The sequence below is a fragment of the Nelumbo nucifera genome, chromosome 1, assembly GCF_055504915.1.
Source record: "Nelumbo nucifera cultivar China Antique chromosome 1, China Antique-T2T, whole genome shotgun sequence".
NCBI lineage: Eukaryota > Viridiplantae > Streptophyta > Magnoliopsida > Proteales > Nelumbonaceae > Nelumbo > Nelumbo nucifera.
Genome location: NC_142649.1, coordinates 35,462,469 through 35,480,681, shown reverse-complemented (window position 1 = coordinate 35,480,681; position 18,213 = coordinate 35,462,469). Strand labels below are relative to the sequence as shown.

General features: G+C 38.5%; 1 protein-coding gene across 2 annotated transcripts in view; it reads left to right on the top strand.

Annotated features, from left to right (window-relative positions):
* The window catches only part of LOC104608273 (transportin-1-like), an 83,679-nt gene that overhangs the window by 16,852 nt on the left and 48,614 nt on the right, over positions 1 to 18,213 (top strand). For both annotated transcript variants that reach the window (XM_010274207.3, XM_010274206.3), the window contains exons 8-13: positions 5,207 to 5,273; positions 5,405 to 5,461; positions 5,731 to 5,760; positions 5,880 to 5,939; positions 6,149 to 6,376; positions 7,552 to 7,650. In XM_010274207.3, the coding sequence (XP_010272509.1) occupies positions 5,207 to 5,273; positions 5,405 to 5,461; positions 5,731 to 5,760; positions 5,880 to 5,939; positions 6,149 to 6,376; positions 7,552 to 7,650 (541 nt within the window). The remainder of the gene's footprint in view (positions 1 to 5,206; positions 5,274 to 5,404; positions 5,462 to 5,730; positions 5,761 to 5,879; positions 5,940 to 6,148; positions 6,377 to 7,551; positions 7,651 to 18,213) is intronic.

Below are 18,213 nucleotides of genomic sequence, written 5' to 3'. Positions count from 1 at the left end.
ATAGTTATCTTGGTCTTCTGCTCTTTTCTTTTTTTTGACTCTTCTAACTATTTCTCCTCTTTGTTGTTTTTTCACATGAATTTGTCCCTTCACCCTCCCTTCCCCTTGCCTAGGTACTGGGAATTGGAGTGTCACCCTCCTGTTCCTTTTCAAAGTTCTCCCCTAATTCCTCCTCTACCAGAAGTCTAAAGGTCTACAAGATTAATCCCCAAATCCTTCCCCCTTCCTCCACATTATCATTCAAAGCCTCCACATCCTCTAATACTTCTGTTACTTCAACCGAATCACTAGGACAGGTAGCTTTTGGAAGAGTGTCGACCACTTGCAGGTTGAAACAAAACAACAATTGGGGAAAGGGGATAGATTAGTACCAAAAAATCAAGAAGCAACAAAAACATGGCAAACCATACTAGAATCACTAAAACCCGAAGTGTCACCAATTCTGCCTAGGTTCTGAGGGAGTTTGCTGGGAGAAGTCTCCTTAGGATCAACTTGCAGTGCACTAACAAGGGATAAGGGAGTGTCTGTTTCTTTGCCATTTGAACTGGAAGATGACGTACTCGGACTAAGGACACCTTGACCTTGATCTAGATTCGTGATAGGGTTCTTCTCTGATTTTGGCCAAGACGTTCACCTCCCTTGAAGTACTGCCTCCCATTCCCAAGTTCTTCGATGGTTCTAGAGAGTTCACAAGCTTAGGCACAATTTCTTCTCCAAAAAGAAGTCTTGTTGCAAGGTCTACATCTGCCAGTGATTTAAAAGGCATGCCTAGGCGCATAGGCGGGGCACATTTTAGGGTAGGCGCCTCGCCCAGGTCATAGGCGCAACACTTTCAAAAGGTGCATGCCTGATGCGCCTTGCGCCTTGCGTCTTAGCCTAGGCATGCGCCTTTTGAAAATTTTACGCTTTTTTGCTTTTCTTTTTTGAACCTAGCGGTTGGGCTAGGGGCTAACCCCCTATTTGCTAATGTTGTTCATTTATTCATCTTAGAAAAATATCTTCCTAAAGGCAATTAAAATTATAAAATCATTATTTTTTGTGTGAAAATTAAGAATTAGAAATTCATTATTTTTTGGGCTTGCCTTGAGGGGCGTACACTAAGGCGACTCATAGAATCAGGAATGTAATATGTTTTATATCACATTAGCTACTTGAAGTAACGCAATTGAGGAAAAAAAGAGATTGTGGGTTTTGCATGCTTGAAAATGTTTTATATGTTTGATTTTATTTTTAAATTTTCATTTGAATACACTTTACATGTTATGTTTATGTATTTTTATTTTAGCTAATAGGTTTTTTAAAACAATTTTTTTAACTTTAAGTTTATACTTTTATTAATATTATGTTTAATATTTTTTGATTTATTTGCATTTTTTGATTTTTTGGTACTTTTTTGAATTTTCTGACTTTTTTTTGATTTTTTTTTTAATTTTTGTGCCTTGCTTAAAAAATGCGTGTGCCTCGGGCGCATATTGGCCCCTATGCCTTTTTTGTGCCTTGCGCTTTTAAAACATTGACATTTGCTAGTGAGGAACTTTTCGAGCATCTACTTCTCATACATTTCCTATGCTGGAAATCTGGAATCCTCGAGGAGAACATCATCTTCTTCCTTTTCTTCTTCATAGTTTACCCACTCTGAGTAGAAGCTATCATCATTATACCTCCGTCGGTCAAACTTTGGGTTTGTATGCTCCAGGGTCGTGGAATAGGAGACTAGTCTAGGTCTCTAGTTGAAGCCTCCGCCGCTGATGTGTTCAATCCACCTCTCGTCGAACCAGGTCTCGAGTTGGAAGATGATAGACCTAAACTATGGTCCATCATCTTCGGTCCTGCCTTGGTCATGTGACCACTTAAGTGGTTACTTGGTGTTCCTAAGTTAGTCACATGACCACTTAAAGCCTCACGTGGTCTTCAACTTGCATCGACTCATTACACCTAGGGGCCCCCTCCAATACATCTTTACACTTTTTAATGGGCTTACTCGGAGGTCCATCTGCAAAGACCTTTAAAGTGGCCTTTTCTTCCACACTGATGTGTTCAATCCACCTCTCTTCGAACCAGGTCTCGAGTTGGAAGATGATAGACCTAAACAATGGTCCATCATCTTCAGTCCTGCCTTGGTCATGTGACCACTTAAGTGGTTACTTGGTGTTCCTAAGTTAGTCACATGACCACTTAAAGCCTCACGTGGTCTTCAACTTGCTTTGGCTCATTACACGGGGCCCCCTCCAATACATCTTTACACTTTTTAATGGGCTTACTCGGAGGCCCATCTGCAAAGATCTTTAAAGTGGCCTTTGCTTCCACACCCTCCACTCTTCTACTTGACACAACCTCCTTCCCATGTGGTGAACCAGAATCAGCCCTCACCATCTTCAACGGCTCGAAAACAGGCCCGGCCAGGCATACACTCTCCTTTAACACACCTGAAGATTGAGCAATTGTCTCTTTGTTAAAACTGGAAGTCAGAACCTGGGCACAGGTCTTGCTGCTGCCTAAGCCACTTCCTTGTCTTGCATGCATCATAGTTTCCCCTGTAGACAACTCTTGTGACTTCTTTTTCAGAGTTTCCAAAAATGCACAAGTCTCTGCCACTTTCAAACCAATCAATCTCTGATTTCCATGTAGGTGTTCTTCTACCTTTTCTTCCTCCTCCCTCCTGGACTCCCTCCACAAGGTAGCTTCAATGGAGGAGGATAGAAGGCACACAGAGTAGAAACAGTCTTCAGAGAAAACTTCTATCTTCCTTGGAACTTCTTCTGGCTTGACTCCACTCAGTCTTATGGTTGCTGACCTGAGGTCGAGTAGGAATACCCCATCGCGTCAGGCCTTACATAACGAAGCAATTGACTCAAGGGGATGAGTACTAGAGAAACTTGGTGGTGGAATGAAGTGGTTGAAAATATATTCTGATTAAAACGAGCATGTTACAAAGAATGGCAAAAAGCTGGAAATGAAGAAAACTGGGAATAATATAAAACCATAAGAAAGGAAGCTAAAAAGAAAGTGAATGAAGTTAAATATAAGACCTGTGATGAGATTTACCATAAACTAGGCACTAAAGAGGGAGAAAAAGGAATGTATAAACTAGCAAAGTCAAAGAAAGGGAAGGTAGAGATTTAAACTATGTTAGGTGCATTAAAGGTGAAGATCAAAAGTGTTGGTAACAGATGAGGAAATCAAACAAAAATGGACAAAATATTTTGAAAAATTTTTAAATGAACAATAGGGAGAGGGTGCTAATGGAGGAGAATCTAGCAGTACTAGTAGTGTTAAAAATAATATGTTCCTTTGTAGAGTTAGACCTATTGAAGTAAAAGAGGTACTAACTAAAATGAAGGGAAAGGCATTAGGCCCTGATGGAATTCGAATAGAAGTGTGGAAAGGTATGAGAGAGGTGGGCCTGTTATGTCTAACTAAGCTTATTTTATAAGATAGTGAAAGAAAAGAAGATGTTTGATGAATGGAGAAATAAACAACATGGTGCCTACATTTAAGAACAAAGGTGATATACAATGTTGTAATAACTATCGGGGGATTAAACTCATGAACCACATTATGAAACAAGTGTATTGGAGAACCAATTTGGCTTTATGCTAGGGAGGTCAACCATGGAAGTTATATTTCTTTTAGGGCAATTGATAGAAACGTTTAGAGAGAAGAAGGAAGTTCTTCATATGGTGTTCATTGGTCTAGAAAAGGCATATGATAGAGTTCCTTGAGAGATAATATGGTGGGCCTTTGAAAAGAAAAGGGTTTAAAATAGGTATATAGACCTAATTAAGGATGTGTATGAGGGGGCAACAACCAATGTTTAGAACACCAGTGGGAGAGACCTTAGATTTTACAGTTATAATGGGTCTTCACCAAGGTTCAGCACTTGGCCCTTATTTATTTGCACTCATCCATAGATGAATTGAGTCATTGACTAAACATATTTAGGAGGAAGTTCCATGGTGCGTGTTGTTTACGGAGGACATTGTTTTAAACTTTTAATTGATGAAACTAATGAAGGATTAAATGCTAAATTAAGCTTATGGACGAATTCCTTAGAAACAAGAGGTTTTAACATAAGTAGGCTTAAAACAAAGTATATGCCATGTAAATTTAGTAATAATAGAAGTATAAGTCAAGATACACTTAGGATTGGAAACCAAGTGTTAACTTAACGTGACCATTTCTGGTACCTTGGTTCAATAATTCATAATAAGGGAGAGATTGAGGAGGATGTCACCCAAAGAATTAGAGTAGGATGGGCAAATTGGAGGGGTGCATTTGGACTTTTATGTGATAGGCAAATACCACTTAGATAAAAAGGAAAATTTTATAAAACGGTTGTAAGGTCAGCTATGTTGCATGGAGCAGAGTGTTGGGTAGTCAAGAAATAACATGTCCAAAAAATGAATGTGGCATAAATGTGAATTCTGAGATGGATGAGAGAAAAAACTAATACGGATAGGACAAGGAATGAAGTCTTCTGTAGGAACCTAGGAAAAGCTCCAATTGGTGACATGGTGAGAGAGAGTAGACTAAGATGGTTTGGGCACGTGCATTGAAGACCACCAAAAAGGGCTGGGTAGAAGTAGTAAGAAATAATTTAAGCACTGATAATTTAACAGTGAATGTGGCTTTAAATAGAACAGATTGGTGAAACAGGTTCATGAAGCTAACCCCATATAGTTGGGATAAGGCATGGGTGATGATGATGATAACAATTCCTTGGGGATTATGGCTATAAAGAAATAGATGTCTTGGAGGAAAAATCAGAGAACTGAGGCTTATTTCTGATATTGGTTTAATGATCATGAAATTGTTACTGATGCATCCTGAATTTAGAGTGGTGCCCAGGGTATCATTTGGCGCAAATTTATGGTTAACTATTGAAGTTAATTTAGTTGGCTCAACATGATCTCAGTTGTTTATATGGTATTGTTTTGCCGTTTGATTTGGGACTGAGTTAGATCTTAGTTCTTTTTGATGTAACCTCTTTTATGCTATTTTTGGTATTTTAGTGGACCCTTTAGGGATTCAGACTCTATACAAAGGTGAGGTATATGACTTGGCTAATGTGATCCTTGGTGCTGAAGAATGGGGAATGGCCAATGGATACCGGGATGATGTTAGATTTTATGAACCTTTGTATTCATCATTATGAAACAATTTGCCTCTAGAAGTTTATTTTCTAGTGTTTGGTTTTGGTTCTCAGGTCAGCATACTGTGAAGCTCAATTGCACCCAGATGGCTTGAGAGATTTTCTACCACGCCTAGTTCCAGTATTTCTCACCTCATTTATTGAATTCTCAGTCTCTCCCTTTCATACATACATGCATGGATACATACGCATTTTATATATGTATCCAAAAACTTTGCTGTTTTATTGTTCATGCTGCAACCATATCTGCAGGTTTTGCTGTCAAACATGGTTTATGCTGAGGATGATGAATCACTTGTTGATGCAGAGGTAAAGTTTTTCTGGATTATGTTTTTTTTCCCATTCCAATATCATGTTGAGAAGACACTTCTGAAAATGTGGTTGTGGTTGGGGTCCTTTTGGCATGGCTGTGGTTGTGCTTCATATTTCTGCTGGTCTCTGGGTGGTTTTGTGGATTGGATACTGGTTGGATATTTGAGGTTTTTGTGCCTTGCTTTAGGAAGGATAATTTTGTTTTTTTTTTGTGTAGTTAGAGTTACTCTTATTGATATTTATTAACTCCTAGTACATATGTGCAGGAAGATGAGTCTTTCCCTGATCGAGACCAGGTGATGAATTATGTCCATGACTTCCTATGTTTTCTTTAGTTTAGTTTATTCTCTCGTGGCTATACATTGAAAAAGAAAATCTACTGGGAGTGATCTTGCTAAGATGCTTGCATTTTCAGGATCTGAAGCCTCGTTTCCATTCATCACGGTTTCATGGAGCAGATAGCATGGAAGATGATGTATCAACTCAAGTTTCACATCTCATTTATCTATCTTTATTCATGTTGTTTTTAATTTTTAAATTCATGTTATAACCTCTTTTCCCATTAACTGACTCTGGGTGGTAAATAATTTGGTGATGTTGTGTGCTTTACTGGCTGTCAGCAGAATAAGTTCACCAGATTGGTTTGCTTTTTTGTTTGATCATTATGTGATTTATCTTTTCCAGGATGATGACATTGTCAACATTTGGAATCTAAGGAAATGCAGTGCAGCCGCTCTAGATATCCTCTCAAATGTGTTTGGGGATGAGATTCTTCCAACATTGATGCCTCTAGTTCAAGCTAAGCTAGCTACTGCTGATGATACAACCTGGAAGGACAGGGAAGCTGCTGTTCTAGCTATTGGTGCCATTGCTGAAGGTTGCATTAATGGCCTCTACCCCCATTTGCCCGAGGTATAAATTTCACTGCTGATTAGCATAAACATATCTTTGAAAACATTATTGTATAAGCACTTTGGAGGTAAGTTGGCATAGACATCATGGTTCATTTGAGTTGCTAAATTCCCTGTCCAAGACAATTCCTGACTATTCATTTGTTTTTGTATTTTATTCAATATTCTCTGCTAGTCATCATGTACGTTCCAATTGTTACCTGAACTTCCTGGAAATAGGTCTGGATAATTGTGTTTCTTATTCTTAATTTTGACTGAAACTGCCAAGCTCTTCCTGTTTTAAAAATGATATATTAAGCCCAGTATTTTAAAAGGCGTATGTATGCCAGAGGTGCTGACACCTCTGAGGCGTACGCCTCATATATTTTTTTCATGAGGCGTGCTAGAGGCGTACGCCTCATGCGCCTCATGGGCATCTTATATAAAAAGACGGAAAAAAAAAAGAAAAAAAAAAGAAATGAAAGGAAAAGAAAAGAAAAGAAAGGGAAGGGAAAGAAAAAGAAAGAGAAGAAAAAAAGAGAAAAGGAAAGAAAAGAAAAAAAAAGGAAAGGGAAGGGATGAAAAGATAGGGAGAAAGTGGTTTGCCCCCTGCCCCTTCGGCTGGAGGGATTCACCCCCCAGACCCCCCTACCCCCCTTTTTGACAAGACCCCCCCTTTCAACTAATGTTATGCATCTTTATTCTTCTTAACATAAAAGATTTTCATTAAAAATAAAGAAAAAATAAGATCCCCCCTTTCTCTTCATCCTCCTCCCTTTCCTCCTAACCCCCCTCTTAAGGAGACTTATGCCTCATTGTGTTCGGGAGGCTTACGCCTCTTGCATTCTGAACTACGCATCAATGCCTCTAGGTAATGGAATGCCTCGCGTCACGCCTCCGCGTTTTAAAAATTGATTAAGCCTATTTAGTTTGTTGCTTTAAATTAATTCTGTATTTGGGCCTCTTGATTGGAAGCTTGGAATCTAATCCAGCTTTTCCTGCTTTTCTAAATCCTTTTTCTTTTCTTTTCTTTCTTTGTTTTTTATTTTTCAAGTTTTAAGTATATGTGGATTCTACATGCAGTAGATTGCAGTTGAGGCCTTTTGTGCTTTTATTCTTCTTTGTTACTGGAAATCATGCTTACATGCTGATTCATTATATTCAATTTATGCTAAGTAATTCTTACTCTATGTGCAGATTGTGGCATTTCTCATCCCTCTGTTAGATGATAAATTTCCTCTCATTCGCAGTATCACTTGTTGGACACTCTCTAGATATAGTAAATTTGTTGTTCAGGTAAATTTACACTTTTTCCACAGGTTACATGCTTTAAATATTTATATTATTTTTATTTTCTTACTCTTTTCTGATTTATTCTTTGTGGCATACCTTCTAATCAATGTTCTGAAAATTGTATTTGTATTGTAAATTGTAGAGAAAATTGAATCGAATCGAATCGTGAATCGTATTGTAAATCGTTAGATTGTTAAATATAGATATTATAAAAGGCAAAATATATATAGAAATGTGATTCTACCATATTTTTAGTCCATATCTACCATGCATCTACCTAAATCAATAAAGTTCACCACTTATACAATAGATGTCTAAGATGATATATTCAAGTTTGACTTGAAAGTCAAATAAGCCACATACAGTGACTCTTTATCTTTTTTTTTTTTTTTTCTTGATCAATAACAGAATTTCATTAGAAATATTAAGAATTACAAGATAGGGAGCATAGTTTTTTCAAGGTGCCAAGGTGAGGCTAGGCGATGGGGGGGCGCCTTGTTGCCTAGTTGCCTAGGCGATGGGTTTTTATAAGTAAAAACCACATATCCTAGGGTAGTTCCCTAGGTTCCATAACCATATTTCCTTAATAACTATCTATAATTTTCATAAGAAAATTATAAACTTCATGGTCAAGTCTAGAAAATCAACATATTTATGAGAAGCAAAAGAAGAAAGAAAAGAAAATTCAAAAAATATAGGGGGCTGAACCCCTATTTTTGTTATAGGAAGAGAAGAAAAGAAAAGGTGTTGATTAGACAAAATTTTAAGTTCTTCCCTTACATATTGGTCCAGATTTTGAAGTCTTTGAGCAGTTAGCAATATTTGTGTTGATTAAACCCTAACAAATAAGAAAATAATAAAAAGAAATTAGTTTATAAACACAAAAAATGAATATTTTTGTTTAATAATATCTATTTTATAATTATAATCTCAAAAAAACAACAATCTAGAAGTATTTTATTTGACAATATACAAAACTTCTTGGCGACTGAGTGAGGCAAGCCTCCAAGGGCGCCTTGTCACCTTGACAACTATAATAGGGAGAGGTAAACTATCTTAACTCTCCACAAACAAAAACACTGTTACAGCTGAGCCCAAAACAACTGATTCCTCCGCACTCCTTGTTTTTCTAAAACATCAACAAAACCATTTGCTGCCCTTTTAACCCAACTGAACCGCACTTCCATATTTTGAATCATCCACTTGAATCTCTTTTTTTCATTATTAATGATCCAGAATCCTTTATCATCCTTTTGCAGCCAATCCAAAACCAGCTTTGAATAATTTTCTACAATCAGATTTCTGACATTCAGATCTTTTGCCTTTTGCGGACCTTCCATTAACTGCCATAACCTCAGCCCTTAGGGAGTCACCTATTCCAATCGGGCCTGAATAAAGATCAATGATCTTGCCTTCATTGTCCCTAAACACCCCTCCAATACAAGATGGGCCTGGATTCCTAGTACTAGTCTCATCAAAATTCAACTTGATGTAGTCAAATATTGGAGGAGACCAAGCAGGCTTTATAATAGGATTGTGGCAATCAGAACTAGCCACTTCAATTTGTTCATGATATCACCTGTTGAGAAATCAGCAGAAATCTTCATAGATTTTACCTAAAGAACTACTCTCACCATAATAATTTCAATGACAACTTCTCTACTTCTTTCTTTGTCTAGGAATAATATTGCATTTCTTTCTTCCCATAGAGTCCAGCTCACAGCTGTCCTTACACATCTCCATAATACTCGCCCCCTTTTCCTTGGCCATCTCAAGAAAGTAGAGGCAAATAAGCTTTGCACAGTAGCCGGGGGAGACCACCTGCACCCAAAACAATGAAAAAAACCATTCCCAAACTAAGGTTGCAAATGGACAGGAAATTAATAAGTATTAATTCTTTCTAGGAAGACTTCCCAACAAAAACCTCCAATTCTTGGAGGAACGGGATTACCCCAAACCTCCTTAACCGGGAAAAGTCCCCAAAGAGTCAAAAGGTTGGATCAGGGCCTTAAAGAAAGAAGCACAAGAAAATACACTGGAGGAGGATAGGGTCCAAATATGACTGTCAGGTGTAGAGGAATTCAAGTAAATCCCATTAAGGATATGAACCAAGTCCAAAACATCATCAATTTCTGAATCCTTCACACCCCTCCTCAACCCCAAATCCCAATCAAAACCATTGCTCCAGTTTTAAGGAACTGAAAAAGAGGACACGGGTTTTTCTTTATATCTAGACAAGGCAAAAACAGAAGGGGATTCTTCTTTCAAACAGAGGTTACCCACCCACACCTGTTCCCAAAATTTTATAAGGTTACCAGAACAGAGGTCATACCTAATAAAAGGTAGGAAAGATGGGAGGATAGCATGGATAGACTTCCAAGGAGAGGCTCTGGTAGCCCCAGTCAGTAATCCAACATCCCAATCATCAGCTGCAAGCCCATGTGTACCAATCACTATCTTAGCCCAAAGCTTGTCCTTATCCATAGGAAGCCTCCAAAATCACTTTACTAACAGAGCTGTATTCCTCTCTTGTAGATTGCCTAGACCCAACTCGCCAAACTTCTTGCTCCTACTCACCATTTCCCAGTTAACTCTGTGGTCCTTTTTCTCCTCCCCTGGTTCCTATAAGTCCCTCGTCAACTTTTCCAATTTTTTGCTCACATTCCTGGCATCTTATAAACAGACTTGAAATACACAAGAAGGTTGGCTAGAGTATCTCTTATCAAAGTGATCCTTCTCCCTAAAGACAAATAACTTTTCTTCCAAGAAGTAAGTTTCTTAACAAACCTTTCAACTATTGGGTCCCATAAACTGCTCTTTTTTGAATTGTCCCCCAAAGGAAATCCTAAATACTTCAACGACCATTGTGACACCTCACAAGTCACACCCCAAGATATTTGCATACTCTAACATCTCCCTTTCTTCCACATTAACACCCACAATACAACACTTGTCGAAATTCACTTTGAGATTGGAGATTAGCTCAAAGAGTTGTATTGTCAGCTTTAGATTCCTAACCTAGTTCTCATTGCCACCTTCACTAGAAAAGTATCATCTGCAAATTGCAAGTGAGTAATTGAAACACTGGCCCGACCAACCTTCCAGCCCTTCAACAACTCAAGTGAGTTTGCCCTAGCAATAAGCATTTCAAGGACCTCAACAATTAGAGTGAAAAGAAAGGGAGATAGGGGATCTCCTTGTCTAATCCCTCTTAAGGTTGGGAAGAAATCCACCATAGTTCCATTCACCAACAAGGAGTAAATGCTAGGTCTTAACACAACCTGTTATCCATTTACACCATCTCTCCCCAAATCCAAAATTCCTTAAAACTTCCACCAAGAATGACCAATGCACCATATAATAAACTTTTTCCAAGTCCAACTTACTAACAAAACTTTTTTCCAACTCGTTTGTAGTCCTCCACACATTCATGAGAAATTAGGATTTGGTTAGTGATTTGCCTACCCCTTACAAAAGCACCCTAATTCGGAGAGACAATAAGAGGGAGAGCAGCCCTAATCATCAGAGAAAGGACCTTCACTATATTTTTGTAGAGGCTAGTTACCAAGCTAGTAGGTCTAAACTCATGAGGATGAGCTGCATCACTTTTCTTTGGCACCAAAGTAACGAAGGTCGAATTAAGGCCTGGGTTAATTACTCCTCTTTCATAGAACTCCTCAAACACTCCTAACATATGTTCTTCCAAAATGTCCCAACAATCTTGGTAGAATGCCATTGTGAAGCCATTAGGTCCTGGAGCTTTGCTTTTGTTAGAGTACACAAAACAGGGGTATTTTGGTCATTTGGGTTTATATATTTGAGAGTGAAAGGTCTGTTTTATTTAAGTTTATGTGTCCCATCACTTGTGAGGGACAATATGGTCTTTCTTGTAACTATGTTATTGGAGATAAATACAAGTGGGTTGACTAGAGAGAGGACTGATTTTCCTCTACAGGCCGAACCCTTCTTCTTCTTCTTCTTCTTCTTCTTCTTCTCCTTCTCTACTATAACCTAGGACTAAATAAGGTTTTCACATGGTATCAGAGCGCATGTAACAAGTTCAGATCTGCTCGTCTTGCTCTTTTATTCTGGTTTACCCAGTTTTTTTATTGCCCTCCTCTCTAGGGTTTTGCAGATTTCTCAAGAACCACTGGGAGATTAAGGGAAAGGTTGAAAAGGAGTGGTTGTTTTTCTCTGTAGGAGGCCTTCATGCCTCCAGTTTGTGGTGCAGTGGCTGTTTGTGGTGATTGGTAGGAAGCTCTCTATTCGATGGTATGAAGAGAGCAAGTTCGGGTGAACAGTGTTCAGCTGAGTACAAGTTGGTTTTGCAGAGTGCAGTGTAAGTGTTTGGTTTAATGGCTGAGTGATTTCAGCCCTTGTATTTGGTGTGTGAATGGTTCTGCAGTGTGCAGTGTAGGTGTTTGATTTAATGACCGAGTGATTTCAGCTCTTGTATTTGGTGTGTGAGTGGTTTTGCAGTGTGCAGTAATTGTGTTTGATTTAATGACTGAGTGATTTAAGCTTTTGTATTTGATGTGTAATGTGTATTTGAAGAAGTTGGTGGTGCTGAAAGTGAGATAAGTTTTGTGGAAGTGTGTGAGGTTGTGCTGAATATTTGAAGGTGAATACTCTACATATAGCAGGGATTTCTTTGTGAGGTAAGGTGAATTAGTTAAGATGGCATCGATTGCAGATGGGAATGACAATAAAATTGGCGTTATGATTTCTCCAGATTACCTAAATGTTCAAATGACATCTATTAAGTTGAATGGTGAGAATTATGTACCTTGGGCAAAATCTGTGGAGGTGTTTTTAAAAGCCAAGAAAAAAGTAAAACATGTGAGAGAGGAGAAACCCTCCTTTGATTCTCTAGGGTTTAGTGACTAGGAACAGGAAGATGCACAAATAATGACATGGCTGTGGAATAGCATGGAACAAAAAATTAACGTAAACTTTATGTTCCTAGATACAACTAAAGAAATATGAGATCATGCTAAGAAATTGTATTATGGGCAAGACAATACAACTAGGGTGTATCAGTTATACCAAGAGTACTTTAATCTGAAGCAAGGCAGTCAAAGCTTGGAGGAATACTATGCAAGTCTGATGCTTAATATGAATGTCCCAAAGCATTTTTGGAGTGGTGCTGTCCTCGCATCCAATTTTCTCATCAATCAGATGCCCATGTCCATCCTTGGAAGTCAACCCCCCTTCTCGGTGTTGTTTCCCACATTGTCTCTGTTTCCTCTCACCCCAAGAGTCTTTGGATGTGTTTGTTTTGTTCAAAACTTGGGGCTTAGTTTAGACAAGTTAGATGCATGAGCTACTAAGTGTATCTTCCTTGGCTACTCAAGGACTCAGAAAGGGTATAAGTGTTATAACCCTAACTTCCATAAGTCATTTGTGTGCTCCGATGTCACCTTCTTTGAATCTGTTCCTTTTTTCTCGGATACTGTGGTTTCTTCTCCTTCCCCCATAGTTCCTCTTCCCGTCCCTGTTGCGGATCCCCTTCCTGTGGTTCCCATTCCAGTTGCAGATTCATCTCCCGTGCCAATTACTATTGAGAGACCACAAATCAGAAAAGTGTATACTCACAGAAGAGCACCGGCCCCTCCTCCAATTCAGCCCTCGTCGATAGATCTTGTCATTGCTTCTTTTCCCTTGGACCTTGATCTTCCTATTGCCCTGCGGAAAGGTAAACGCACTTGTACTTCTCATCCTATTTCACACTATGTTTCAGCTGCTCACCTTTTTTCTTCTTATCGCAACTTTATATCATTGCTATCATCTGTTTCCATTCCCAAGACTGTCCAGGAAGCCCTTCCCTCCCTAGGGTGGCGGCAAGCCATGGAAGAGGAACTCTTTGCTCTACAACACAATCACACGTGGGAACTCACTACTCTTCCTCCTGGTAAGCATGCTGTTGGGTGGAGCAATTGAAGGCCAGGTTAGTAGCCAAGGGCTATTCTCATCTGTATGGTGTGGACTATATGGAGACATTTTCTCCTGTGACTAAAATTGGTTCAGTTCGGGTGTTGATTTCATTAGTTGCTATGTATGATTGGCCTCTTGTGCAACTTGACATAAAAAATGCTTTCCTACATGGTGATCTCATTAAGGAAGTGTATATGGAGCAATCGCCAGGGTTTGTTGTTCAGGGGGAGGATGGCAAGGTTTGTAGACTCAAAAAGGCAATTTATGGACTGAAACAAACAATCTCCACGTGCATGGTTTGGCAGGTTCAGTGAAGTAGTGAAAGACATTGGGATGAAACAGTGTCAGGTAGATCATTCTGTGTTCAACAATGACTCAAAAGATGGGGAAATCTTGCTAGTGGTGTATGTGGATGATATTGTCATAACTGGGAGTGACCGTAATGGGATTGACAGGTTGAAGAAATTCCTACAGGACCACTTCAATACAAAGATTTAGGTGAGCTGAAGTACTTCCTAGGAATAGAAGTTGCAAGGTCAAGGCATGGAATTAACTTATGTCAAAGAAAATATGTTCTTGACCTACTTGAAGAAACATGACTGTTAGGTGCTAAACCAACAGAGACTCCTATGGAACTTAATGTCAAGTTGAGTGTTGATGCAGGTGAAGAGTTTGATGATCCTGGAAGATACAGGAGGTTGGTGGGAAAGTTGAATTATCTGACTATTACCCGACCAAATATATCATTTGTTGTGAGTATGGTGAGTCAGTTTATGCAACATCCTCGGATTCCTCATTGGGAAGCAGTTCTAAGGATTGTTAGGTACCTGAAGGGTGCTCAAGATCGTGGTTTGCTATACCAAAGTGGAGGGACTCTTGAAATAGTAGGGTATACAAGTGCTGATTGGGCTGGTTTTATATCAGACAGGAGATCAACTACAGGGTATTGTACCTTCCTTGGTGGCAATCTTGTAACTTGGAAGAGCAAGAAACAAACAGTGGTGGCAAGGAGTAGTGAAAAAGCTGAGTACAGAGCTATGGCTCATACCACATGTGAACTAGTATGTTTGAAAAACTTGCTACAAGAGATGGGGTTCTCGGTTGACAAACCCATGAGACTATACTGTGATAACCAAGTTGCTGTTCACATCTCTTCCAATCCAGTCTTCCATGAGAGAACCAAGCATATTGAGGTTGATTGTCACTTTGTGAGAGAGAAAGTGATAAGTGGAGTGATAACCACATCTCATGTGAGCTCAGGAAATCAGTGGGCAGATCTCTTTACGAAGGGATTGTCTCAGGGCAGAGTAGATTATATTTGTGACAAGCTGGGACTATATGACATATACTCTCCAGCTTGAGGGGGAGTGTTAGAGTACACAAAACAGGGGTATTTTGGTCATTTGGGTTTATCTATTTGAGAGTGAAAGGTTTGTTTTATTTAAGTTTAAGTTATGTGTCCCATCACTTATGAGGGACAATATGGTCTTTCTTGTAACTATGTTATTAGAGATAAATACAAGTGGGTCGACTAGAGAGAGGACTGATTTTCCTCTATTGGCCGAACCCTTCTTCTTCTCCTTCTTCTCTATTGTAACCTAGGACTAAATAAGGTTTTCACAGCTTCTATCCATGGAAAAGACAGCCTCCCTGATTTCCCCCCCTGATCAAATCACCTCTCCAACCAAATCTTCATTTCCCCTAGGATCCTTAACCAATCAAGGCCCTCAACACAAACTCTTTCCTGCAAAGGTTTTCTATAGATTGATCTAAAATGTTCTTTGAAAGCCCCAACAATCTCATCTTGACTAGTTAAGGGCACCCCGTCAACTACTAATCTGGAGATATTATTCCTCCTCTTCCTTCCAACAACCAAAGCATGGGAAAATTTGTATTTCTATCCCCTCCTTAATCCACTTATGTGTTGAGTGTTGACTTTTGTCTCCAACTTATTTCCTCTTTGTGTAGAACATCTTCCAATTGCTTTCTTAAGGACCACCTTATTTCTTTATCTCTTTCTTCAAAGGTATCCCTTTCCTTTTTATCTAGTTCCTTAATTTGGTTGATCAAAGATTGCTTCCTTTCTTCAATCCTCCCAAACTCTAAAGTATTCCACTCCTTGATTCTAGATTTTAATTCTTGCAACTTCCTGTGAAATTTCATCCCTTTTCATTCAGCTCTTGGGTTGCTTCCCCCACCACTCTCTGATCCTCTGAATGAAACCTGGATGACACAACCACATATTTTCAAACCGAAAGGGAGCTGGCCCTTTTCCAACAAGATCCTCCTTGCAAATGGAGATAGGCCAATAGTCTGAAGTGAGCCTGGTCAAAGCTCTAGTCACTAAACCACCCCAACAATCCTTCCAATCCACCGAGAAAAGAAACCTATATTGTTTAGAACAAATAGGGCTAGCTTGGAGGTTGGACCAGGTGCAAGTATTGTGAAGGAGAGGCAATTCTTTAAGCTCAAACATATTTATGAACTGATTGAACCTTCTCATGCTGGTTGTAATGCCCTGTCTCCTATTATTTGTTTCTTCAGTGAACCTGATCACATTAAAGTCTCCGCCAATACACCAAGGTCCATCCCACAACCCTCTTATATCTCCCAATTCGTCTCACATTTCATTCCTCTCCCTATACCCATTCGGACCATAGAGATTTGTTAAAACCCATTCAAAGCCATCCTCCACTTGCTGAAATTTCTTAGAAACTGTAATACAATGACTCTTTGTCCTACATATGATGGAAAATTAACATGTGGACTTAAATAGTGAAAATATGTCAATTTCTAGTAAGGTCCTTAAAACAAGTCACCCTTGACAAAACGAAATAGCAACAAAATAAAATGACAAAGTAAAGAACTAATAATTAATTGAATTGATTTGAATCGCAAGAATTGTATAAATCGTATGATTTATGATTCAAATTGCAGGTTTTAAACAAAAATTGTAAGATTTTTGTAGAAAGGGATTTGGACATAAGATTCAAATCGAAACCCTTGGGATTCATGATTCAAATCATGAATCGTAGGTTTTAACAAGATTGCTTCTAATTAATTGCAGTTTATGGTTTTCTGATGTTTTGTGTTCTAACATAGGTTTTTTTTTGGAAAAAAAATAATAGAAAGGAAAGAAAAATGATATTAACAATACCGATTATCGTGTTTCATTGTGAAAGTTCAAAGACCCGAAGGGCATAGAAACTCAACAAGGGTGAATTATTGGCTGTTTACAAAGATTGAAACTGGGAAGAACATCATATGGAGGGAGACTCTAAAGTAGTAGTGTACTGGTTAAGAAATAATGCAAGGGGAACCTGGACATACAGATGTCTCCTGAGGGAAGTCAAGGTATTTGCAAAGGATCTGAATGCCACCTTTAGGTGGAATCTGATATGTGGGAACATCTTGGCTAATGGACTAGCTAGACAAAGGATAAACAAGGAAGAGCTCTTTTGGAGGGAGATTCTTGGGGGAGTCTAATGTATGTGTTGTGCTGGTTTTCTAGTGTTTGTTGATCCGATTGCTTGGGTAAATTTCTGTTTATTTGTCTATAATAAAATTTTGTTTGTTACAAATAAAAAAAAGAAAAAAGAAAAAAAGCAGAGGCTGGAGAGTTGAAATGATTTGAAATGTGTAAATAGTTATGTAATGGTGAAGAGCTTTCACCCTGTAGTACAATCATCTTGAAAAAACATCAAACATTTAGCCAGACTGTGCATGCATCTTGTATAGGCTGAGTGTTGTCAAGATGAATCATTTCTTATTCACCTTCATTTATGTGCCTAAGGTCCCTTGCCCAATGATGGTCCTGGCTATCCATGTCTTGGGAGGGGTAGTCTGGATACTGTTGAAATACACTATTTTATTTTTTGAGAGGGTAGCTTTGTCTTTTATTATGAAGTTTATTACATAGGGGAAGTGTAGTCCTTTTCCTTATATTAAATGTGTGGTTCTTGTATGGTGATTAATATTTAAGGAGTTGGAAATGAGTTGGAGAGTTAACTTTCTCTTCCATGATCTTCCTTTTCTCTCTCTCCTTTTTTTTTTGATGAATGCCTTTTCTCTCTTTTCTTCTCTTGGGTTCTTCCTCTCTTTCTTATTCCTGACTTTCAGGTTGGATTATTAAAAACACCAGTGCTTGTTTTTTTTTTTTTTTTCTTTCTTTTTTTTTTTTTGCATGAAGTGGGGATTTTCAAATCTAAAACTGCATTCTCATGACCTGATGTATTACCATTGCACAAAGCAATGCCCTCCTTTCATGCACATTCCTTGTAATAAGAAAACATGCATTATTATTATTGTTGTTATTGTTACCGTTATTATTATTATTATTTATTATTATTATTATTATTGTTGTTGTGATGGGGCGTGGCACCTTTCTTGTACATACTAAACAACACATTTAACCTTATAAAACAAGAGAACATAACATCTATTACATGTAATTCTTTTTCCTTATACTTTCCTAACAAGTAAATCATTTTTCGCAATTTGAAGAGCTGTGCCCTAAATGCGAGCAAAAGTTATGTATTGGTCATATTTAAGTTTATTAACAATGAAGTGCTTGTACCTACAGATACCATTGACACCAATGGGTCTGGGGGAGCTTCAAGATGAAAGAAGGGC